This window comes from Oncorhynchus mykiss, chromosome 10 (assembly GCF_057628025.1).
Source record: "Oncorhynchus mykiss isolate SJ-2025 chromosome 10, ASM5762802v1, whole genome shotgun sequence".
Taxonomy (NCBI): Eukaryota; Metazoa; Chordata; class Actinopteri; order Salmoniformes; family Salmonidae; genus Oncorhynchus; species Oncorhynchus mykiss.
In genome coordinates, this window is record NC_143031.1 from 9772501 (window position 1) to 9798819 (window position 26319).

A 26319-nucleotide genomic window follows, 5' to 3' on the forward strand; every position below is an offset into this window, starting at 1 on the left:
AAAAGGATTTAGTCAGCCACCAATTGTGCAAGTTCTCTCACTTAAAAAGATGAGAGAGGCCTGTAATTTTCATCATAGGTACACTTCAACTATGACAGACAAAATGAGGGGGAAAAAATCCTGAAAATCACATTATAGGATTTTTTATGAATTTATTTGCACAATTGGTGGCTGACTAAATACTTTTTTGCCCCACTGTACATACATACATACTACTAGCCTAGTGGTTAGAGCATTGGACTAGTAACCGGAAGGTTGCAAGTTCAAATCACTGAGGTGACAAGGTACAAATCTGTCATTCTGCTCCTGAACAGGCAGTTAACCTGCTGTCATTGAAAATAAGAATTTGTTCTTAATTTACTGACTTGCCTAGTTAAATACAAGTTTTTTATTTTAAATACATACATACATACATACAGTAACTCTCTATCTCTCTCCATATCCTGGGATAGCCTGTGAGACAAACCCTAGTCTTTGTTCTACATCCTGGCATTCACAAATCATGTTACAAGATCCCCTCTCACTCTTTACACACAAACTCCTCCCCCCATAGGCTAAAACCTGAAAACCCTGTCATCCCAGTTCCTACGACATAGCCAACTCCCATTCCCCTATTTGTTGAGTTGGATAATAATTACCAACAGTCATTCCCTTACACGGCAGCTATCATCTATCTACAATACAATGTTGTTTTTCTCTCCAGTCACAAAAAGAGAAGGGGATAAGGCCTGCACCCGTTTGCCAGGGCAGGCAGCCAAAGGAGCTCAGGAAGCACCATACATAGCCATCAGGATGTCCGACACTGGGACAGGAAGAGCCTTGTATGGGCAGAAAGGTTTCCTGGCTGGCTGGAACAGCCGGTGACATTACCTATGCCTATTGGCTCCTGAGGACTGCTGGGAGGCGGGCTGCAGTGGCAGGCAGGCAGGGACTGACCTGATCCAAAGCCACTCCCCATTCCACAGGCCTGGAGACAGGGAGGGCACAGCCAGGCCACAGACAGGGCTGGGGAGACAGAGAGCCAGGGGGTGGGGCAAGTGGCAGAGGGAGCATACACTTGGAAGGAGAAGAGGTTTAGCAAGTTCGTGCCTCATGTGCACAGTAGACTTGATAATGTAAAGGTCAAGAGAAACAATCAGGTTAAAGTCTAGTGAGGGAAGAGAGTGTACAGGCCTGTGTTCCACTGGGGTTTATTAGACTTTGACTTTGTAGGTTTAAACAGCACGCTTACACCATATCATCCTTTGAATGCATTTTCTCAAATAACTTGTTAACTAATAACTAATTCTATTTACAGACCTTCTGTATTACTGCTTCTAGAGAAAAAGTATAAATGATTTGGGGTTACTATCACTTTCCATATTGTGAAATGAGCCTTCCAGTAAAAAAAATAGAAAAGTTTAGGATTCGGATTCCCAGCAACACAAATAAGTGTGAATCATTTATGTGTGGAATTAGCCAATATTGCCATGAGTCAATCCTAGTGGTTTCTGATCGATAGATGTTGTTTGCCAGTTTAAAAAAACACAGTATACATTTTAAAAAACATGACAGGGATATTACAACAACAACAAAAATGTCACAGACTTATTTCCATTGTGATCCCTAAACAAATGAAGCAATTGAAAAGTCTTTGATGGAAATGGGAGATTGCAAAAAGCTCTCTAGTAGTCAGTTCCGGATGACAACTTGAGTAGAGGGGGCATTCTAAGAACTATCTGGCATACCAATACTGTGTGTCTTGGAGAAGGCCTTTAGAGCCTAAACCAGGGCAGATTTTGGTACTCCTCTCACTGATCTATGAGAAACTGGGGAAGTCCATATTTTTGATTTATGGCATAATGGTGTGTGGAGTGGAGAGAGAGAGAGTTAGAGTGGTGGTGCTGAACATGGTCAGAATGTCAGGGATTATATATCACCCAGCTGCTGTTTAACAGAGTAACAGAGACAGGAGAGAGACACATACTGAACCATTAAAATACATTTACAAGCACTCTCTCACTAACCTACAGAGAAGAGACTAGCAACTCAGGGACAGGGGATATACAATTTGCAACACCTTTGATTGAGGACCTCTACATACATTATTATGTAAATAAAATGAAGAAGAAAAAATCATTAGAGTAATGTTTGATATAAGAAGGGACTATACTGTAACAATGAAACTGGGCAGGGGGGAAGAAACAGTGATATCATCTGAACGTTCATGCTAAATCTGGTTTCTACAAAAAATAACAGCAATGGTGATGATTGGGTGATAATGTATAATGGAGAATTATAAGGTTCCAAGGTGGGGAGAAATCGACTGCGTAAATTACACTTAATGTGGACCTAGTGAGCACAGAGCATACATGTCATGGCGGTGGCCTAGCAGTTAAGAGCGTTGGGACAGTAACTGATAGGTTGCTGGTTGAAATCCCTGAGCCGGTAAGGTGAGGAAAAATCTGCTGTTCTACCTTTGAGCATGGCAGTTAACGACAACTGCCCACCTGGTGTTGATGTCATGGACGTCGATTAAGGCAGCACCCTGCACCTCTCTAATCCAATAGGGTTCTACCTGGGACAGCTGACTAACTCTTTTTAGGTTCTAGATAGTCACTTTTTTTTTTACTAAGAGTGTTGATTATGGGTATACCACTCTTCTGTTCTTCAGTGTAACTATCAGAGGCTTCAGTAATATTACAGGAAGGAAAGTGGCCAGTGGGAGGGAGGGAGGAGTAACACGTTTGACACACAGTGGTTAGGCCTCCACACTCCAGAGTCTCATCAAAAGATTTAATGGAGAGACTTAAAGAGTTCTTCATGGACATCATGAATATCAAAATTATACAAAGCTTTCCAGGGACCAGAGAGAACCTGCACACCCCCACACTTCTGTTCCATAAGAGCTTAGGTTGGTTGACATGGAAACGCAGCTTTCAGAGAGAAATATGGTCGTCAGGGGGAGGGGGGGGGGGGGGACAGCCCTATAAAAGCTTTAAAGAGAAGACAATGCTTTACCCTCATCTTCGCTACAGACGGTGTCAACATTCTATGCTCCTATTACACAACCTCATTATGGGAAAAAATTAGGGGTTCTTCATCAGGGATCAGCCTTGGGGGACAAAACAAGTGCCACTGTGCAGACAATAAAACCATGAACTATGAAGAGTTATGGGAATCATCTCAGATGCCAGGCAGCATACTGTATACCCAGTCCCGCACCCACATTTCAACATCTGTTGTAGGGACAGCTGAGAGGACGTTCCCATCTGTCCAATGATTCTGTAATCGTTTCTTTGTGACAACACTATGCGCGAAACCAACTTTGACTTTGTCATTTTTTGGGGTCTAAAATTAGCCTGGTCAAATTTCACCAAGATGGGGACAGCTGTAGGTGAGATGGATAGTGGGAGAAGGCCAGACATTTGCACTTGTTCAGTACATTGCAGCCCACCCACTCCTCGTTCCCCACAACATAGCTTTAATTGCTGTCAATGCATTTTTATAACTTTTGTTATACAGTAACTGCCAATATTCGGTGTGAAAATCTGTGCTTTTCTCCTGTGTGACATATTTCGAAAGATTCATAAAGAGAGCCATACTCACTCACACTGATTTTTAGCTTGTAAATTGGTGATGCACAATGTCATAATTGGCAGAGTCTTATACAAAAATGTGAACAGGCCTTCATTTCAAAGCAGCAGGATCCACACTCTTCAGAACACAATGCTTACATTGGCTCACGGTGTAATATGCAATTATTCTCAAGTAATTATATTGCAAATCACAGTTAGGCACAGTTCTATAACCGAAGCATTACTGTGATTCAGACCATCATATACTGTAGTTACTGAGGTTCATATTTGTAACAGGGATAATTTGAGATAATAAAAAAAGAAACCGTAGGCATGTAAGTGTTGTGCCTGATAAAGTATCCTAGAGTGCCAGTTCTATGAGAATGCTACTGTTAATCAGACATTACCTATGTGTTGCTTACTAAACTTTATTAAACTTGCCTGAACTCATTACCCCAAATAATGAATGATATTCAACTCCCACGGTGTACATTCCCAGAGAAGAGAAGCATAAGAGAAAATAAAGGTAAATTAATAGCTGTGTCTATTAAAGGTTATACGTCATACTACACTGTAACACAGCAGAAACGTATGAAAGAGAGTTTACAGTATACTCTATGTATTCCATATTTCTGACCCAAGAGAATAGCCTCCCATCTTTTAAAGATGAGGGAGAATATGTAACATACTGTAAGACTCACAGTGATGGTGTTTGAAAGTTCACCACCGCCTGCAACACTGCTAAACCGTACAATACAATATTTAGCAGTGTGAAAAGCGATCTTAGCAAACAAGCTCTTTGATAGTTGTTGGGTGCCAGACAAAGGGGATGCTCTACCAACCCTAAGGAATAGAAGACCCCATATTCTGCTCTACAACATCAAGGAGCACCATTGAGTCCAGTCCAAAAATGTTTTCCCAAATGTTTTTATTTTCTGTGTGTCTGACACCAACGTTGATATCATCCCTATAGACCTGCTTTTGGGCCTGTTGCCGCATGCACCAGAGACATGGACAGGGATTGGAGGGATACCTGTTGTTCAGGGATACCTGTTGTTCAGGGATACCTGTTGTTCAGGGATACCTGTTGCTCAGGGATACCTGTTGTTCAGGGATACCTGTTGCTCAGGGATACCTGTTGTTCAGGGATACCTGTTGTTCAGGGATACCTGTTGTTCAGGGATACCTGTTGTTCAGGGATACCTGTTGCTCAGGGATACCTGTTGTTCAGGGATACCTGTTGTTCAGGGATACCTGTTGTTCAGGGATACCTGTTGCTCAGGGATACCTGTTGTTCAGGGATACCTGTTGCTCAGGGATACCTGTTGTTCATAGGGAGAGAGGTGGGGTAAGTGAGAGACTACCCCATTCTAAGACTTAGATTTCTGTTTCGTCTTTTTCCGACTTTTACTTCCTCTAGATAGTCAAGTTTGATCGTCTTCTCGGCGCTCCGCCAGGGCCGTGACCGACCTCAGCGGGGCCGATCCGAGGACCTCACTAAACCATCCATGTAAAAGGAGTACTCTGCATCTGGATAACTACAGCCACTGCTACAAACAGAGGGGTTATAGGTTTGATATTTAGGAGCACAACATTAAGTGTTAAACACGCACATCAATATGACTCCGGCGCCGGAGAGGATGGCTGCCATTTTACTGGCTCCTAACCAACTGTGCTATTTTTTTTTTCCCCCCCATTGTTTGTAACTTATTTTGTACATAAAGTTTCTGCTAACTGTCTCTTATGACCGAAAAGAGCTTCTGGACATCAGAACAGAGATTACTCACCTCGAAGTGGATGAAGATATTTTCTTTAATGAGTCCGACGTGAAGGATATACTGCTTCCCCGAGACCAGGCCCAAATCCCTGTCATTTACGTGAAGAAAATAGAGAGATACGAGGGGCGGAGGTCGGAGTGCCTTGTGAGGATTCGTAGGTGAGTGAGTAAATCGCCACGACCATCCGTTCTATTGGCCAACATGCAATGATTGGAGAATAAACTGGATTATCTACAACCAAGACTATCCTACAAGCGGGACATTACAAACTATATTATCTAATCTTTCACCGAGTCATGGCTGAACTTCAAAATGGATAATATAGAGCTGGCTGGGTTTTCTGTGCATCAGGAGGACAGAGCAACTACACTACCGTTCAAAGGTTTGGGGACACTTCGAAATTTCCTTGATTTTGAAAGAAAAGCACAGTTTTGTCCATTTAAATAACAGCACATTGATCATAAATACAGTGTAGTCATTGTTAATGTTGTAAATGACTATTGTAGCTGGAAACGGCTGATTTTGTATGGAATATCTACATAGGCGTACAGAGACCCATTATCAGCAACCATCACTCCTGTGTTCCAATGGCACGATGTGTTAGCTATTCCAAGTTTATCATTTTAAAAGGCTAATTGATCATTAGAAAACCCTTTTGCAATTATGTTAGCACAGCTGAAAACTGTTGTCCTGATTAAAAAAGCAATAAAACTGGCCTTCTTTAGACTAGTTGAGTACCTGGAGCATCAGCATTTGTGGGTTCGATTACAGGCTCAAAATGGCCAGAAACAAAGATTTTATTATGAAACTTGTCAGTCTATTCTTGTTCTGAGAAATTAAAGCTATTCCATGCAAGAAATTGCCAAGAAACTAAAGATATCGTACAAACTGTCTCTAACCAGAATAGAAAGAGGAGTGGGAGGCCCCGGTGCACAACTGAGCAAGAGGACAAGTACATTAGAGTGTCTAGTTTGAGAAACAAACGCCTCACAAGTACTCAACTTCATTAAATAGTACCCGCAAAACACCAGTCTCAATGTCAACAGTAAGACTCTGGGATGCTGGCCTCATGATAAGCTGTAGACCACACTATCTACCAAGAGAGTTCTAATCTATATTATTCGTAGCCATATATTATCTGCCACAAACCGATACTGGCACTAAGACCGCACTCAAGGAGCTGTATAAAACCATAAGCAAACAAGAATATGCTCATTCAGAAGCGGCGCTCCTAGTGGCCAGGGACTTTAATGCAGGTGAACTTAAATCCATTTTACCTCATTTCTACCAGCATGTCACATGTGCAACTTTACATGTGCAACTTTACCCCTGTACAAATGACCTCGACTAACCTGTACCCCCGCACATTGACTCGGTACCGGTACCCTCTGTATATAGCCCCATTACTAACCTGTACCCCCGCACACTGACTCAGTACCAGGACCCCCTGTATATAGCCCCATTACTAACCTGTAGCCCCGCACACTGACTCGGTACCGGTACCCTCTGTATATAGCCCCATTACTAACCTGTACCACCGCACACTGACTCAGTACCGGTACCCCCTGTATATAGCCCCATTACTAACCTGTACCCCCTGCACACTGACTCGGTACCGGTACCCCCTGCATATAGCCCCATTACTAACCTGTTCCCCCTGCACACTGACTCGGTACCGGTACCCCCTGTATATAGCCTCATTATTGTTATGTAAACTTATGGCGCTGCTTTTTATTTAATTTTCTACTTTAGTTTATTTAGCAAACATTTTCTTAAACTTTCTTCAACTGCATTGTTGGTTAAAGGCTTGTAAGTAAGCATTTCACGGTAAGATCTACACCTGTTGTATTCGGCGTACGTGACAAATACGATTTGATTTGATTTGATTTGAATGTACAATCTTGTAAAACTCTGTTTCTAATAGGTTGTGCAATTCCCAGCATGACGAAGCCTTTGCCGTGCCTTGAGTTAAGGCACACGCTGAATACTCCCCGTGTCTGGTTGTGAGTTGAACGGGACTGCAGGTCAGTGTCGGACCAGAGAGCCTGTGGTCGAGAGGCCCTTGAGGCCCACTTGTTCCTCTGCCAAAAGGAGGGTGGAAAGACCTCCATGGCTCCTCACCCTCTTAATCATTTATGTAACGGCTCTAGAATCCAGACAAATACTGCAGATGGGAAATATGGCAAAAGCCTAGTGAGGTTTTAGGTGTGGAACAGTTTGAGTATCCCTTCTTCTCTTTAATACAAACACTTTTTTTTCTCCGACATGAACTAATACTGATTCCTGAAAATAAGGGCAAGCTAATAGAATAAAATATAAAATTGTGAATTTGCAAGTGGGTGTGTGGTGGTGACGAAATTCACAAATCTGCCAAGACAGATCTATAATATCAGACCTATTTCCACAAACTGTGTCATAAACAAAATCTTGTCCAAACCAATTTGTCATGGATGTTAGTCATTCGATCAAGTCTCCATGGCTATGGGGAAGATTTGACAAGCCTTGTGGTTTATCAGTGCAGATATTTCCCACCATGCGATGTCACGTCCTATTACAACAGAGGGCTGTGGTCCCATGTCCACAATGACCCTCTGTGTTCTAGCTCCTGGGATCTAAATCTACTGCAATCATTCATTCAATAAGCAAGTGAAAAGTATGAAATCATCGATTACTGTAAAACCCTCCGTCTTTTCCAGTTGTAAATTCCAAGCAGATTATTTAATGGATTGGAAACTTGTCGAGACCCTTGTGATATCCATTACCTAGTCTGGTCACATTATGGGATGGTTTCTGACATAGACTACGTAAAAAAAAAAGGCTGAATCTAACGTAACATATTCAAGTCTTCCATGCCATATGTTCCCATCACTACAGTGGCTTGATGGAGAGGAATCAGAGTTAGAGCCCAGCGGAGAGTTTCTCCTGTAATGAGGCCATAGTGCTGATAGAAAGCAGACCTGAAAGAAAACACCAGAAATGTATTTTTGGATCTATTTCAAAAGCACACGGTCGTTATAACTTCACGCTACTGTTAGTTTATGAACTTGGAAGTAATACACCTCATTTACATTTTGTTGCCTTGGTTATAGCCTGTTGTTATCCACTGTTTTAGCTGACATTTGGTTTGAGAGAGATATTTCACTGCACTGTGCGGGTAATATTAGATCATTTGGAAGGTATCAAAAAAATGTCCAGGTTTATTTGGTCCTCTACGTCACCTATCCTTGTGTAATTGTATCGCGTCTATTCTTTCTACTCTGTGATAACTGAAAATGTATCAAACTTAAGTTATTTCCGCCGTGTAGCTCCTATAAGCTTTAGGGTTCATTTGAATAAGCAGTTCTGCTACATTATTGTGTAACGTAAATGTGTTTTTCTTGATTACACCATTGCTCCTTTAAAACCTTGGTGACAAAAGGTTTGTCCACAATCCTTAATGCAACGTTGGTGAAGGGATCCGACAGCAACACAGCGTTATTAAAGGCATCCTTAAAAGAACACTAACAACACTTATACAGTGTCTTCAGAAGGTATTCAGACCCCTTGACTTATTCCACATTTTGTTGTGTTACAGCCCGAATTCAAAATGGAGTAAATTGATTTGTTCCTCACCCATCTACACACAATACCTATATAATGATAAAGTGAACACGTTTTAATACAGTTGAGCAAATTTATTGAAAATTAAATATAGAAATATCTCTTTTGCATAAGTATTCACACCGCTGAGTCAACACATGTTAGAATAACCCCAGGCAGTGATTACAGCAGTGAGCCTTTTTTTTTCTCTCTCTTTTTAAAATTCTTCAAGCTCTTTCAACTTGGTTGTTGATCATTGCAAGACAGCTATTTGCAAGTCTTACCTATAGATTTTCAAGCCGATTTAAGTCAACATTGAAACTAGGCCACTCAGGAACATTCACTGTCATCCTGGTAAGCAACTCCAGTGTAGATTTGGCCTTGTGTTTTAGATTATTGTCCTGCTGAAAGGTGAATTTGTCTCACCATGTCTGTTGGAAAGCAGACTGAACAACGCTTTCCATAAGGCTTTTGCCTGTGCTTAGATCCATTCCATTTCTTGTCAAAGACTCTTTGCCTTTGACAAGCATACCTATAACATGATGCAGCCACCACCATGCTTGAAAATATGAAGAGGGGTACTCAGTAATTTGTTGTGTTGGATTTGCCCCAAACATAACACTTTGTATTCAGGACAAAATGTTTTGCAGTATTACTTTAGTGCCTTGTTGCAAACAGGATTCATGTTTTTTTAAATATTTTTATTCTGTACAGGCTTCCTTCTTTTCACTCTGTCATTTGTATTGTGGAGTAATTCCCATGTTGTTTATCCATACTAAGATTTTTCCTATCACAGCCATTTAAACTCAGTAATTGTTTTAAAGTCACCATTGGCCTAATGATGAAATCCCTGAGCGGTTTCCTTCCTCTCGGGCAACTGAGTTAGAAAGGACGCCTGTATCTTTGTAGTGACTGAGTATATTGATACACCATCCAAAGTGTAATTAATAACTTCACCATAATCAAAGAGATATTCAATGTCTGATTTTGTGTTCTTTTTTTCTTTTTTTTTATACCTGGGGTGGCAGGTAGCCTAGTGGTTAGAGTGTAGAGGCGGCAGGGTAGCCTAGTGGTTAGAGTGTAGCGGCGGCAGGGTAGCCTAGTGGTTAGAGTGTTGGTCCAGTAACCGAAAGGTTGCTAGATTGAATCCCTGAGCTGACAAGGTACAAATCTGTCGTTCTGCCCCTGAACAAAGCAGTTAAACCACTTTTCCCCAGTAGGCCGTCATTGTAAAATAAGAATTTGTTCTTAACTGACTTTCCTGGTTAAATAATGTAATATACCAATAGGTGCCCTTCTTTGTGAGGTATAGCACAACCACCCTGGTTTTTGTGGTTGAATCATCGTTTGAGAATCTCAACCGAGGAACCTTACAGATAATTGTACGTGTGGTGTGCAGAGATGAGGTAGACGTTCAAAAATCACGTTAAACACTATTGTTTCACACAGAGTTCGTTCGTGCAACTTATGTGACTTGTTAAACTTATTTAGGCTTTCCATAACAAAGGTGTTGAATACTTAATGACTCAAGACATTGCAGCTTTTCACATTTGATACATTTGTAAACATTTCTAAAAAAACATAATTCCACGTTTGACATTATGGGTATCGTGTGTAAGCCAGTGACACAAAATCTAAATTCAGGCTGTATATGGAATAAGTCAAGGTGTATGAAGACTTTATGAAGGCAGTGTAATTGGCTAACAACATCCCACATGGGATCTATGAGCTGACAGTGTGTGTGAGAGTTGACAGAAGCTTGGAAGAGACCTAAAACTGTTGTCTATTTACAACACCGGATGTCCCCCTAATTGCACCCTTTTCCTTATACACTGACTGTAGAAAACATTAGGAACACGTTCCTAATATTGAGTTGAACACCCCCAACGTTTTTACCTCGGAACAGTCTCAATTTGTCAGGTGTCGAAAGTGTTCCCCAGGGATTCTGGCCCATGTTGATTCCAATGCTTCCCACAGTTGTGTCAAGTTGTCTGGATGGCCTTTGGGTGGTTCAACTAAGCAGTGTTGCAGTTCCCAGCAGCGTTGCACCTGGCACCTACTACCGTACTCTGTTCAAAGGCACGGAAATCTGTCTTTCCCCATTCAACATCTGAATGGCACACATACAAAATCCATGTCTCAATTGTCTCAAGGTTTAAAAAAATCCTTCTTTAACCCCGTCTCCTCCCCTTCATCTACACTGATTGAAGTGGATTTAACAAGTGACATCAATAAGGGATCATAGCTTTCACCTGGATTGACCTGGTCAGTCTATGTCATGGAAAGAGCCGGTGTTCTTAATGTTTTGTGCACTGTGTATATCACACTACTTACTTTTGACCAGGGCCCTGGGGAATATGGTGCCATTTGGGATACAGCCAGCGTCAGGGAAGCACACATCACGACAACACTCAGTCGGACTCCTCTCAGATAGCGAGGGAGGAGAAGAAGAAGCACACATCACGACAACACTCAGTCGGACTCCTCTCAGATAGCGAGGGAGGAGAAGAGGGTCGCCACTACGCTGCTTCTGCTCTATAAATTATCTAGTGGTATTGGACATAAAATACCATATTCTGGACTAATGTGCATTTGCTCAGTTTAAATTACATTATTTTCTTTTCAACAAATACTATTAATGTGTGCTTTTGGAGGTTTAATTTGAGTGTACGTCTCTGCTAAAATTAGGCAACTATTGATATAGAACATTTGAATACAAACTCCATTTTATCATAATATATTGATATTTTATTAATATCCCTTTTCTTAAAGGATATCATGTACACCAATATCCTTGGCAGCAAAGCGCATTCAATGTCTTTAGAAACCAAAAACAGTCACTTGGTTTTACAATTACAACTGACCACAAAATAATGAACTGCATGTAAATAACATGCAAAAATCCCATGCCTACTCAGTAGGTAACAACGTTTTGACTGCTGAATATGTACATATTTACGCTTTCAATTATAAAAATATATATATTTTTTTCACTTATATTCTTGTGTAAGCGATGACCTCGGTTCCCTCCAAATCATCCCTTACAATCCGTGACGAATACACTTCCCATTCTAAGGCTACTTCAGATGCAACGCATCCAAATCACAAAACAGAGTTTAGTTTGCTGAGCTTCACCAAAAGGCACAAAAAAATGTTAATAATGAAAAATTATTTTTTTCATGAATCCATGTTGAAAAAAGGAACAGGGAAGAGAGTACCAATGGGTAATATACAAAGCAATAGAAACAAATGTGTCTTACAGTAAACATGCTCGAGTACTTCTCCGATAAAATGTGGTTTCACCATTGTTACTACATACGAGAAAACGTATTCAGAGAAACATGGTGCCAACAAGTTCCCATGATACCATGTAAAGAACAATCATCTACAAAGTCAAAAAAGACACAGATACACTGATACACGGTGCGGTCTGCGTATTTTTGAATTTCAGGCTGTCAGTATCAAAAAGTCCCACCAAAATCCTAATATCCTTTGCTCTCTACATATCAGAAGGCTCGTTGAAGTACTGGGGTTGAGTTGAAGAGAGAAACCGTTCCCTTTCCATCCTCTGTCGCTATAGGATACGTTTCATGATCATTAAGTGCTGTATGAACACAGGGGGAGAAAAAGTGCCTTCGAAAAGGTAACAATGTTTGCTTGTTCTTTTCAAACAGAAATAAATGATAAGTAAAGATATGAAAGTCTTAGTAGATGTCAATGTTCTTTGGAGAGAGGGTGGACTGCAGGTCTGACTGAGGAGTGCCCACAGGGGAGCTGTAAATGTTTGTGGGGGAACCGTACGAGGTGGATACGTGCGTTTGAAATGTACTGGAGGCTGAGGAGTACATGGTGTTGACTGATGGGGAGCCATAGGAGCTGTGCACCGGGGAGGAGTAGCAGGAGGGCACTGGGGAGGGGTATGAGGACGGCACTGGGGAGGGGTATGAGGACGGCACTGGGGAGGGGTATGAGGACGGCACTGGGGAGGGGTATGAGGAGCTGGGAGAGGGGTATGATGTGGAGGGGGAGGAGTACCCTGAGACTGGGGAAGGGATGGCCATGGGGGCGGACCCTGCCTTCTCCACCTTCTTGTCCTTCTGCCTCAAGTGGATCTTGGTGTGCCGTTTTCGTTCATCGCTGCGGGCAAACTTGCGGCCGCAGATGTCGCAGGGGAAGGGCTTCTCGCCCGTGTGCGTGCGGATGTGCGTGGTCAGGTGGTCACTGCGGCTGAAGTTGCGCATGCAGATGCGGCACTGGAAGGGCTTCTGGCCCGTGTGGATGCGGATGTGGCGTGTCAGCTCGTCTGAACGGGAGAATCGGCGGACGCACGTTTCCACGGGGCAGGCGTAGGGCCGCTCGTGAGGCGGAGTCTTGCACTGGCGGTTGGGGTACTTGCGCATGCGGCTGGGCTTCACCAGCTGAGACTGGTAGGAGGAGCCCTTCAGGTCCTGAGAGCCAGGCTTCACCAGCTGAGACTGGTAGGAGCCCTTCAGGTCCTGAGAACCAGTCTGTGTGGCGAAAGCCTTGATGGTGGAGAGGGGCGTGAGGGAGAGCTGCTGCTGGATGCTCTGACACTGGAAAGGCTTCTGGTCAGGGGGCAGCAAGCTGATCTCACCCTGCTGCTGAGGAAATAGATAGTCTGGTATCATGGGCAGAGACATGTTGGGGGAGCATGTCTTGCTGCTGGGGTAGGCGGGTGGTGGGTACTGGACTGAGCTGTTTGAGGGGCTGGGAAAGGACTGGTTGGAGTCAGGGAAGAGGTCAGGGCTGACGCTGCAGTAGGTGGTGCTGGTGTCGCCGATTTGGACGGGCCAGCTCACGGTGTGGGAGGAGGAGCTGACCGGAGCAGCAGATGAGCATGGGGCAGCTGAGGTGGGTGGTTGGGACATGCCCATTAGCCCACTGACCAGGCTGTATAATGGCTCTGGCCACAGGCTGTTGCTGCAACTGGTTGCAGGCTCCAGGGTGAACCTCCCTGTGTAGGAGACGGAAGGCAGGCGAGGGGTTGAGTAGGTCTGCTCCATGAGAGACTTCTCACAGCCGATAGAGATATCATGCAATGTATCTGAAACAACAAACAGCGAGCGTTAAACATAACATTGACATTTTCTACAGATGGCAGACCCCCCCACCCCACATCACGTTACTAGGAGCAAATGCTGACACACTACAAGATCATTTAAATCATCAAAAAAATAAATACCAGTATAGCTCTAAGCGCTATAATAGTAATAATTATTTTGTAAAGCTATTTATTATTTATTAAAACCTCTTAGCTTATTCCTATGTTTTTGCATAGACTGCAGGCTATGTCAGAACTGAAATGCAACCTCATTAATTATGCGCATTGCCATGTATAAAACCATAAAGAGTTAGGAGTTGGAGCAGCCCTTACCTCCAGTCAGATGGTTGTATGAGTCTCCTGGCTCCCCGGTACCAAAGCCTACACCGTCTGGTGCAGAGGCAGTCAGGAAGGGGGTCCCTGTTGAGTGGAGCAACATCATCTCCTCCAGCTTGGGGTAGCTGTCCATGGGAGAGTAGGAGAAGCCCAGTGGGTCTGAGATCTGCAGGGCTGAGGGGAGCATCTCTGTCTTGGCTGCAGCCATGGTGCTGTGCTGCCGGTGCTCTGACTGTATGGAGAAACAGAGGAGGTGGAGACGCAGCTGACGCTGCAGCTTTTTGTCTCAGGTGAGAGGAGATTACCAGCCAGCTGAATATGCTGCTGCTGCTCTTGTTGAGGAGGATGGTCTGAGGAATCCAATGCTGTAAGATCTGCAAGACTTTGCTGCATTCAATTTCGCAAAAGTTCCCAGTCTTCAATAACGATCTTGTGGTTCATTCATTCCCATAACGGTAGGAATTAAAACATTTTTTTCTTCTTCTAGTTATCCCGATTTGTAATAAAGAAATGTGTAGTTGTTGTGTTTTCCCTTTTGATGAACTTTTTCGCTTTTAGTTCACGTGTTTGGTACGAATAATTTCGCTAACGTACTACGGTGCTTCCTGCTCTGTACTGACATGGGCTCTGTTAAACTCCGAGGGCTGTTTCACTAGGCTGAGGATTCCCACCACTTTATAAAGCCTCTTGCCGTGACGTAGATGTCCAAATAAGGACAGGAGGAAGACCATATTTAGACAGAGCAGTTGAGGACACCGAAGGCTTGTCGGAGTAAATGGGGAGAGCTGGAGACTGTTTATCAACATATTCTGCAATATTCATAGATTTCACACGGTGCATATTATAACAAAAATAGTTTAAATTTAGAAATACACGACGGTAGCTGCTGCTTTGCCGTGGTTTTCGGAGTAAATGCACACGTCCTATCTATGCAGCGCACCGCCATTGCCGGAAACCCCAGCCACGACATGCCATATAAGGTCTTGCCTTCACAAGGATCAGTTCCGGTGGGTTTCCACTTCCTTGTCCTTATTAGGATTTTCCCGGGGAGGGGGGGTAATACTAAACTGAGCAGAGCTCGGCAATAAATGTGCGAGACCTGCTCAGATCCAGCAAGTTTTGAGGAAATAACTCATGTCTGCACCCAAAGCAATGCTGATTTTATTTGTTTATTTATTTATTTCAGCTTTATTTAACCAGGTAGGCTAGTTGAGAACAAGTTCTCATTTACAACTGGGACCTGGCCAAGATAAAGCAAAGCAGTGCAACACAAACAACAACACAGAGTTACACATGGAATAAACAAACATACAGTCAATGTCTCGAAATGTTGAGTGGCATTTGATGCACATACATTCCAAGGGGCCATTAAAACTATGCTAGTGAGAATTATTGTAAATAGACTACTTTTAAAAATAAAGAATTGTTGTAATCAAATCAAAGTTTATTTGTCATGTGCACTGAATACAACAGGTCACCTTACAGTGAAATGTTTACTTCCAGGCTCTAACCAATAGTGCAAAAAAATTATTAGGTATACAATAGGTAGGTAAAGAAATAAAACAACAGTAAAAAGACAGGCTATATACAGTAGCGAGGCTATAACAGTAGCGAGGCTACATACAGACACCGGTTAGTCAGGCTGATTGAGGTAGTATGTACATGTAGACATGGTTAAAGTGACTATGCATATATGATGAACAGAGCGTAGCAGTAGCGTAAAAGAGGGGTTGGCGGGTGGTGGGACACAATGCAGACAGCCCGGTTAGCCAATGTGCTGGAGCACTGGTAAAGTGACTATGCATATATGATAAACAGAGAGTAGCAGCAGCGTAATGCAATAGATCACAACACAAAGACATTTCACGCGGCTCGGTGACAGGTCAATGATATGTAATCTAAACTTTAAGAAGTAAAATGTGTCAATTTATTTAAATGGCCGCAGAAACATTTCCTTCCACAAAATGTCAACATATTTTTAGGAAGACTCACTCAATGAAATATGCATTGTGAGATGTACAAGGTGGTGCAAGATGTTTTGCGCAAATCAGGTGGCTTATTCTATTCTTGGGCACTTTGTCCCCAAATCAAATCGTATTACATTAAATTGTTCATGGCAGATTTGTAGGATGCACAAAATATTTAATTATACAGTACAGTATATCACTAAACCTGTGATCGCATAAGCTTTCTTTATGTACGCTATTGGGTGCCAAATCCTACTCTATTGCAGAGGGGTTTTTCTTGTTCAATACACGAGAGTCCCTTACTCGGCACTATCCATTTATTAGATACTATCTACTGTTGCATGGGAGCAGCAATATGCTGATTAGGTGAGAAAGTGGTGCTGGGGATTGCCCCGCGTTTGTAGCTCAAACAGTGGAAGAATTATGAAGAGCTCAATATAACTTTACTGCAATCTTTAGGATAATATGTGAGTAAAATTGTTTTATTTTTAAACACAAGTAACAGTGATCGATCCGATAGAGATCTGTTCTGTTCTGCCTCTGTTTTGTTTTCTATGGCGGTTCTCTGAAGTCAAACCGAGGGCGCAATAAAGCCTTCGACCAGCGATGTCTCAACTGAGCATGCTCCCTATTTCAATCTGTTTATCTGGGTCAGAGGTTTCTGGCAGACTTCCTTGATTTTGTGTTTGCGATGGGAAAATAGGCCAAAACAAAGCGGTCACATCTCTTCTAATGCCATCAAATGTTTTTTGACTGCATGAAAAGAGAAAGAAGTTAGAGTCTGGCATAAGTCTTCCCATGTAGTCCAGTGGATAGGTGAAATAATCGTGCACTTTATGATAAAAGTATCAAACTTGGTACACTAATAATTGATACCTTAAGGAACATTTTAAAGATTGAGTGCAGTCCTGAAAGCCTTTCAGTCAACCATTTTATTAAAATGTTCACCATTCAGACTTTCTATTAGGATAAATAGAGTAAAATAATTTAAAACAATATCAAAATGACTTTTTAATGTTGTGTACCTGTAACCGATGTAAAATGGCTAGCTAGTTAGCGGTGGTGCGCGCTAATAGCGTTTCAATCGGTGACGTCACTCGCGCTGAGACCTGAAGTAGTTGTTCCCCTTGCTCTGCAAGGGCCGTGGCTTTTGTGGCGCGATGTGTAACGATGCTTCGTGGGTAACTGTTGTCGGTGTGTGTAGAGGGTCCCTGGTTCGAGCCCGGGACGATAGTTAAACTGTTACATACCCACTAAATAAACACCACAGACGATATAGACAGTAATTCTGATTATAAAGTACTCTTAAGACCTTAACTATTAAGGTCATATTGAGATTCTTTTGACCATATTTCAGTGGCTACGCGAACAAACTGTGGACTTTGTGATAGACCCACCAAATGTCACATGGCTAGGGCATGTATAAAGAAGTAGTTTTGGCTGTAGTGCCATCACAGATTTTGTCCATTTATCATTGCAATCTGTAGACTTTAAAGAAAACTAATTTCACAGTTTTAAGTGGTTAATAAATGTAAAATACTGAACATTTGGATGAAATTTAGGGACACTTTTTCACCACTTTTATACAAAATATTTTTAAAAATAAATTTATATAGCATACTTATTGTGTTCTCCAGACCCCCTCGTTAGACTAGTAACCGAAAGGTTGCAAGTTCATATCCCCGAGCTGACAAGGTACAAATCTGTTGTTCTGCCCCTGAACAGGCATGCATAGGATCAGAGAGGCCACTGTTCCTAGGCCGTCATTGAAAATAAGAATTTGTTCTTAACTGACTTGCCTAGTTAAATAAAGAATAAAACAATTATTTATGCAGATATGGTTATGTGAATCCTGCCCAATATCGCCCTAGGGATCTGATTGGCTCCGGAGTAGCGGTCTGCCACATAATTTCGTATGAGATTTAATGATGATTGTGCTAAATGGTAATGTTTTTTTTCTCATGATGCGGCATGCGCCATAGGATCGATGTGCTTTGTTGGAAACAATTCAGGTCGTCTGTAGCTTGTTAACATCATCTGCTCTGAAATTCACACACAAAGAGGAGTTACTATCACTCAAGCAGATTTAATTGCATATTCCCATGAAACTGAGTGATATCAATTGGTTTTGGTTGGCCATTCAGATCCAGCTTGGACGTTTCACCCGTAAAACAAGAAGAATTATAATTTTTCAATTGAAAGTGCTTGATGGCATATTTTGAAATTATGTAGGCCTAATTTGGTGTTTGAGGGAATTAAAAATACAAACATGTCTTTGTCAATATGTGTAGGCATATGCAGATACTGCATTTGGATGATGCATTTTATGCATATCAAATGATATTATTCAGTAGGTACAGCGCAAACATTGATTGAGAAATGAAATTCATTATTTTGCTCTCTGGAATCCCCCAAAATAACACTACAGCACTGATAGGTTAAATCTGAAATGACGCTATAGCTAACTAACTTTATTTAGACTTTTCATTACTTGTGAAGGCTGAAAGTTCTCATCATAAAAACATTTTGTTATCATGGGTTACCAGTCTTTCTGCTTGACGTAATGCATTCCTATGGGATTTTACCTAAAGTGATGTGTACACTTAGAAAAAAAATTATCTAAAAGTGTTCTTCGGCTGTCCCCACAGGAGAACCCTTTGAAGAACCATTTTTGGTTCCAGGTAGAACCCTTTTGGTTCCAGGTAGAACCCTTTTGGTTCCAGGTAGAACCCTTTTTGAGTTCCATCTAGAACACTTTACAAATACTTCTACCTGGAACCCTTTTTCTAAGAGTGTACAGGGCAGGTTTCCTGTCACATTTCTTAAAATTGACACAAAACAGAATATCATACACTACTGTATATATACAAAAGTATGTGGACATCCCTTCAAATTAGCGCATTCTACTATTTCAGCCACACCCGTTGTTGTATAAAACAGGTGTATAAAATTAAACACACAGCCATGCAATCTCCATAGACAAACATTGGCAGTAGACTGGCCTTACTTAAGAACTCATTTACTTTCAACGTGGCACCATCATATGATGTCACATTTCCAACAAGTCCGTTCGTAAAATTTCTGCCCTGCTAAAGCTGTCCCAGTCAACAGTAAGTGCTGTTATGGTGAAGTGGAAACGTCTAGGCTCAGCCACAAAGTGGTAGACCGCACAAGCGCACAGAGAACGGGACCACCGAGTGCTGAAGCATTTAGTGTGTAAAAATCTTCTGTCCTCAGTTGCATCACCCGCTACCGAGTTCCAAACTGCCTCTGGAAGCACTATAGCCAAAAAATACTTCTTAAGACATGCCATTTTTTTTTTAGATTAGTAGCTGGGCTATCATCAAAATGACCTCAATATGAACCCCAATTAATGTTTATTTAGTGGGTAGATAACATTAAAAAGTAATTTTGATTTTGTTTGAAATTATTTTACCCTATTTTCTTCTAAAAGAAAATCTGAATGGCAGCCATTTTATTAAAATGGCCACCCTGGTTGACTGACAAGTTTTCCAGACTGCCTCCAATCTTTAAAATGTTCCTTAAAGTATCTAGTAATAATGTACCAAGTTTGATACTTTTATCATGAAGTGCATGATCTTGGATATATTTGGGTATATCTGCTGGACTAATAGGTTAGTGTTTCTGCAGTAGGCTGCTACGTGACTAATCTCGTTCCTAGACACTTCCGCCCAAATGCGCTGTGCACAATAACCCTAACCCAAAGGTTGTTATGTCATCTGTCCTACTTTCTGACTCGGGTCCAGTCCAGGGATTCACTCTCAAGCATTAGTCTATCCGGTCTGTCAGCCATTAGTCTATACAGCCTCTGGAGTTCTAAAATGGATTAAATAGTTTTTTTTACCCCTCATCAATCTACACACAATACCTCATAATGACAAAGCAAAAACAGGTTTTATACATTTTTGCAAATGTATAAAAAAAAATAAAAAAACGGAAATATAACATTTACATAAATATTCAGACCCTATCCTCAGTACTTTGTTGAAGCACCTTTGGCAGTGATTACAGCCTCAAGTCTTCTTGGGTATGACACTACAAGGTTGGCACACCTGTATTTGGGGAGTTTCTCCCATTCTTCTCTGCAGATCATCTCAGGCTCTGTCAGGTTGGATGGAGAGCGTCGCTGCACAGCTATTTTCAGGTCTCTCCAGAGATGTTCGATCGGGCTCATGTCCGGGCTCTGGCTGGGCCACTCAAGGACATTCAGAGACTTGTCCCGCAGCCACTTCTGTGTTGTCTTGGCTGTGTGCTTAGGGTCGTTGTCCTGATGAAAGGTGAACCTTTGCCCAGTCTGAGGTCCTGAGCACTCTGGAGCAGGTTTTCATCAGGGATCTCTCTGTACTTTGCTCCATTCATCTTTCCCCTTGATCCTGACTAGTCTCCCAGTCCCTGCCGCTGAAAAACATCCCCACAGCATGATGCTGCCACCACCATGCTTCACCGTAGGGATGGTGCCAGGTTTCTTCCAGATGTGACGCTTGGCATTCAGGCCAAAGAGTTCAATCTTGTTTTCATCAGACCAGAGAATATTGTTTCTCATGGTTTGAGAGTCCTTTAGGTGCCTTTTGGCAAACTCAAAGCGGACTGCCATGCGCCTTTTACTGAGGAGTGGCTTCCGTCTGGCCACTCTACCATAAAGGCCTGATAGGTGGAGTGCTGCAGAGATGGTTGTCCTTCTGGAAGGTTCTCCCATCTCCACAGAGGACTTTGGGAGCTTTGTCATATTGACCATTGGGTTCTTGGTCACCTCCCTGATTAAGGCCCTTGTCCCCTGATTGCTCAGTTTGGCCAGGCAGCCAGCTCTAGGAAGTCTTCTTGGTAGTTCTTCCATTTAAGAATGATGGAGGCCACTGTTTTGGTACCCTTCCCCAGATCTGTGTCTCGACACAATCCTGTCTTGGAGCTCTTGACAAACAATTCCTTCGACCTCATGACTTGGTTTTTGCTCTGACATGCACTGTCAACTGTGGGACCTTATAGACAGGTGTGTGCCTTTCCAAATCATGTCCAATCATTTGCATTTACAACAGGTGAACTCCAATCAACTTGTAGAAACATCTCAAGGGTGATCAATGGAAAAAGGATGCACCTGAGCTCAAGTCTAATAGTAAAGGGTCTGAATACTTATGTAAATAAGGTATTTCTGTTTTTATTTGTAATACATTTGCAAAAAAAATCTAAAACCCTGTTTTCACTTTGTCATTATGGGGTATTGTGATGTCATTATGGGGTATTGTGATGTCATTATGGGGTATTGTGATGTCATTATGGGGTATTGTGTGTAAATTGATGATCATTTTATTTTATTCATTTTCGAATAGGGCTGTAACGTAACAAAATGTGAAAAAAGTCAAGGGGTCTGAATACTTTCCGAATTCTTTGTATGTGAGTAAATGTACAGCATTTTGGCGATGCAATAGGTTTCTGATAGTTTTCTGAACAGTAATAATCTATTAAGTTCCCTCCAGGACATCTACAGCACTCAGTGTCACAGAAAGGCCAAGAAGATCATCAAGGACTTCAGCCATCCGAGCCATACCCTGTTCAACGTCTAGAAGGTGAAAACATAACCTTTTTTGCACTATTGGTTATAGCCAATCACTCCACCGTTTCCTGGCTGCAAAAATGTGAATAGTTTGCCTAATTTCAGTTTATGTATGGTATAGTATAGTGTATAGAATCATTGTACCATCTAAATATATTTTCCATTACCAAAAATATTGTATTTTCAGCTGTTTGAAGCTGGTGTGCAAAACCAAAAGTAAAAGCCACAATACCAAAATGGGAAGCATAGAAATGGCACACGTACAGTAGAACCAATCTACCACTTATTAGACTTGCTTTCAATGAAAATGACAGATCTATAACACACATTTCTATGTGAATTTGGTTGAGTCGCCCAAAAAGTTACATATTGCAGCTTTAAATACATGTCATTTTGTCCTTGAAACATTTACTTGAAATACAATAGAATTCCATTCATTACTATGGAGTACTGCTCCTACTGGGGAGTACCAATATGGCCGACCGGTGGCTTCAAAGCCTCTCAATGGCCAATACAGAGAATCTGCAAGGGTTTATATACATCATTGGTCAATACACACCATTCACATTCATATATATTTATGTATATTCCGGACTCTGATATGGCTAATTCTGATATGTCTTAATTTCTTGTTATTTTTTGTAACTTTTAGATTATGTGTGCATTGTTATTGTATTGCTAGATATTCCTGCAATGTTGGAGCTAAAAACATAACCATTTCGCTGCACCTAACATCTGTAAAACTGTGTATGCAACCAATAAACTTTGATTTGATATAATGTGAAGTTAAATCATGCAGGCCAGTATTTCAGATAAGAGATGGGAGTAAGGGAAGATGCAAGTTTAAAATACATACAGGGGTGGTACATCATTGCTTAAGACCAGTAAATTGTTGTGGTATTTTCCTCTTTTGGTTTGGGCGGAGGCGGGAAACCCTTCCCTCCCTCTCCTTAGCATCATTGTGTCCCCATGGCAACGGCCCATAAAGTGCAGCAGATAAGAGAGAGAGGAGAGCTTTCCCTCGCTGACAGGACTTCTCCCTGTTGCAGGCTCACTCTCGGCTCTCCATCTTCTGCAGCTCTACGTAAAACACATGAACATCAGTCAGACTAGTCAAGTGTCTAGTGTGTTTGCATTGGCTCATCTACAGGATGTCACCATGTTGGCAGAAACCGTACTATATTAAAAATGCACTGAGGTCGATTCACTGAGCAAGTTTTTTATTTTATTTTTATTTCACCTTTATTTAACCAGGTAGACTAGCTGAGAACAAGGTCTCATTTACAACTGCGACCTGGCCAAGATAAAGCAAAGCAGTGCGACACAAACAACACCACGGAGTTACACATGGAATAAACAAGTGTACAGTCAATAACACAATAGAAAAAATATATATACAGTGTGTACAAATGAGGTAAGATTAGGGAGGTAAGGCAATACATAGGCCGTAGTGGCGAAGTAATTACAATTTAGCAATTAAACACTGGAGTGATAGATGTGCAGAAGATGAATGTGCAAGTAGAAATACTGGAGTGCAAAGGAGCAAAATTTTATATGGGGATGAGGTAGTTGGATGGGCTATTTACAGATGGGCTATGTACAGGTGAAATGATCTGTGAGCTGCTCTGACAGCTGATGCTTAAAGTTAGTGAGGGAGATATGAGTCTCTGGCTTCAGGGATTTTTGCAATTTGTTCCAGTCATTGGCAGCAGAGAACTGGAAGGAAAGGCAGCCAAAGGAGGAAAAGGCTTTGGGGGTTACCAGTGAAATATACTTGCTGTAGCGTGTGCTACGAGTGGGTGCTGCTATGGTGACCAGTGAGCTGAGATAAGGCGGGGCTTTACCTAGCAAAGACTTATAGATGACCTGGAGCCAGTGGGTTTGGCAACAAATATGAAGCGAGGGCCAGCCAACGAGAGCATACAGGTCGCGGTGGTGGCTAGTATATGGGGCTTTGGTGACAGAACGGATGGCACTGTGATAGACTGCATCCAATTTGCTGAGTAGAGAGTTGGAGGCTATTTTGTAAATGACATTGCCGAAGTCAAGGATCGGTAGGATGGTCAGTTTTACAAGGGTATGTTTGGCAGCATTTGTGAAGGATGCTTTGTTGCGAAATAGGAAGCCAATTCTAGATTTACTTTTTGGATTGGAGATGCTTAATGTGAGTCTGGAACAAGAGTTTACAGTCTAACCAGAAACCCAGATATTTGTAGTTGTCCACATATTCTTAGTCAGAACCATCCAGAGTAGTGATGCTGGACGGGTGGGCAGGTGCAGGCAGCAATCGGTTGAAAAGCATGCATTTAATTTTACTTGCATTTAAGAGCAGTTGGAGGCCACTGAAGGAGTGTTGTATGGCATTGAAGCTCATCTGGAGGTTTGTTAACACAGTGTCCAAAGAAGGGCCAGAGGTATACAGAATGGTGTCGTCTGCATAGAGGTGGATCAGAGAATCACCAGCAGCAAGAGCGACATCATTGGTGTATACAGAGAGAAGAGTCGGCCCGAGAATTGAACCCTGTGGCACCCCCATAGACACTGCCAGAGGTCCGGACAACAGGCCCTCCTATTTGACACACTGAACTCTGTCTGAGAAGTAGTTGGTGAACCAGGCGAGGCAGTCATTTGAGAAATCAAGTTGAGTCTGCCGATAAGAATGTGATGATTGACAGAGTCGAAAGCCTTGTCAGGTCGATGAATGCGACTGCACAGTATTGTCTTTTATCAATGGCGGTTATGATATTGTTTAGGACCTTGAGCGTGGCTGAGGTGCACCCATGACCAGCTCGGAAACCAGATTGCATAGCGGAGAAGGTACGATGGTATTCAAAATGGTCGGTGATCTGTTTGTTAACTTGGCTTTCGAAGACCTTAGACAGAACTCGGCAGGCCTATATAATCACCAAATGGTTACCAAAGTAGGGAGCATTACCAGTCTCCATGGTATCCACGTCATATGATCAGGGTATTTTTCTTAATAGAAATCTATTTTGAACTCATCATAAATAAGCCCTCGTAAATAAGTTCCCTGCACAATGATGATCATTAAGGATAATTGCAAACATGACACATTATTGGTCATTATGGAGCATTTCTAAAAAGAGAATAGACGTGACAAGATACAGTCTAACGGGGCAGCGGGGGGAAGGGGTTCCATCTGAGATAATCTGCATCACATTTCGTCTTAACGTTTTACATTGTACCAGAGTTCACAAAACAGGAAGTGATGATGTTTCCTGCTCTCCGTGTTGTCACAGCGGAATACCAGACCAGAGTCAAATGTATGAGCACAGCCTTTTCCCTTTCGTTCTATCACCCACAACTGAGCTTTCACATTACACATCTCTTGAGTGTTATAGTTCTCAACAGATGTAATCTCCCAATGCTGATCGAGTGATCTTTCTGCCTTGTCTTTTGTAGTCTTTTTGAAATTAATGTAATGACTATTCCAGGAAACAAACAGACACTTATTGGAGTAGAAGGAGTGGTTGCTGTGCTGTAGGAGAATAAGATGTATAGACTTCCACTTAATCAATTTGAGCTTTATGTTGATTTTAATTAATTATGGACCAACATGCCCTTGGATGAACAATTGTACCTATTGTGTTCTTTCTTTATTCATACTGAGTTGTCAATGATTGATCTATTTCTAGGAAAGAACACACAGAGTGAAACCAAAAAGTCAAAATGTAAATTCACATATTATTCACAAAGTTAAGATCAGAAAAGCCTTGTGACAAAGGGAGCCTGATTATCACTCCTGATTATTACTGGTCCTATTCAGAGGATGTCTGACTGGATAAGTGCTATTCACATCAATAAGGAAATAACTCCCCATTGTTTGTCATTAAACAGGCCTAGTAAAGACCATGTGATTTGCTAGAGAGGGACAGCGTACTGGAGCTCTTCCAAGAGGGCCATAATGTAGATGAGCTGCCCGTGCACGGTCCTCAGTGAATCACACAGACCAGGGCTTACTGTATATCAGTAAGTTAGCCATTGGCATGCGGTCAGTCGGGCCTCTCTACTGTACAGCAGTTCCCCTCCAGGCCAGGACTGATTGATGGTCAACATAACACTACTCTGAATCTAGATGTAAAGACTAGTCTACTGCACAGTGCTACTACTTCACATAGTTATTTATTTATTATGAGTCCAGCGTGTTGTCACACTATCTCCTTGATTTCTATTGATATCGTGGGAGTGTCTGCATACTCCCATTCATATTTATCTGTATCCTATTTCAATTGGTGTTATTATTCTTAGCAATGCCCTTGAATCAAAGGACGTCTGTGTTCTGACTTTAGAATGTATTTATTTATTTATTTTATATTTTTACTTTATATCTAGGAACAGTGGGTTACTAGTCCAACGCTCTAACCACTGGGCTAACCTGCCGCCCCCCGAATAGCTATAAGGTTAGTTAATAAGTTGGTGATCGCTCAGCTGTCTGAGTTTTACAGTGCTC

The 26319-nt window shown here is 41.9% G+C and overlaps 1 protein-coding gene across 1 annotated transcript; it reads right to left on the reverse strand.

The window, feature by feature from the left end:
- Nucleotides 1–11639: 11639 nt before the first annotated feature.
- On the reverse strand, nt 11640–14968 carry LOC110533389 (early growth response protein 1). The gene is made up of 2 exons (XM_021617535.3): nt 14310–14968; nt 11640–13979 (listed from the first exon to the last, which is right to left on the reverse strand). The coding sequence occupies exons 1-2, from the start codon at nt 14518–14520 to the stop codon at nt 12619–12621; spliced, it is 1572 nt and encodes a 523-aa protein (XP_021473210.2). The 5' UTR covers nt 14521–14968; the 3' UTR covers nt 11640–12618.
- Between the last annotated feature and the right edge of the window lie 11351 nt (nt 14969–26319).

Coding starts and splice junctions, on each gene's coding strand:
- LOC110533389 (XM_021617535.3), bottom strand. CDS start 14,520: ATGGCTGCAGCCAAGACAGAGATGCTCCCCTCAGCCCTGCAGATCTCA. Junction 13,980..14,309: donor ATACAACCATCTGACTGGAG/GTAAGGGCTGCT, acceptor TTGTTGTTTCAG/ATACATTGCATGATATCTCT.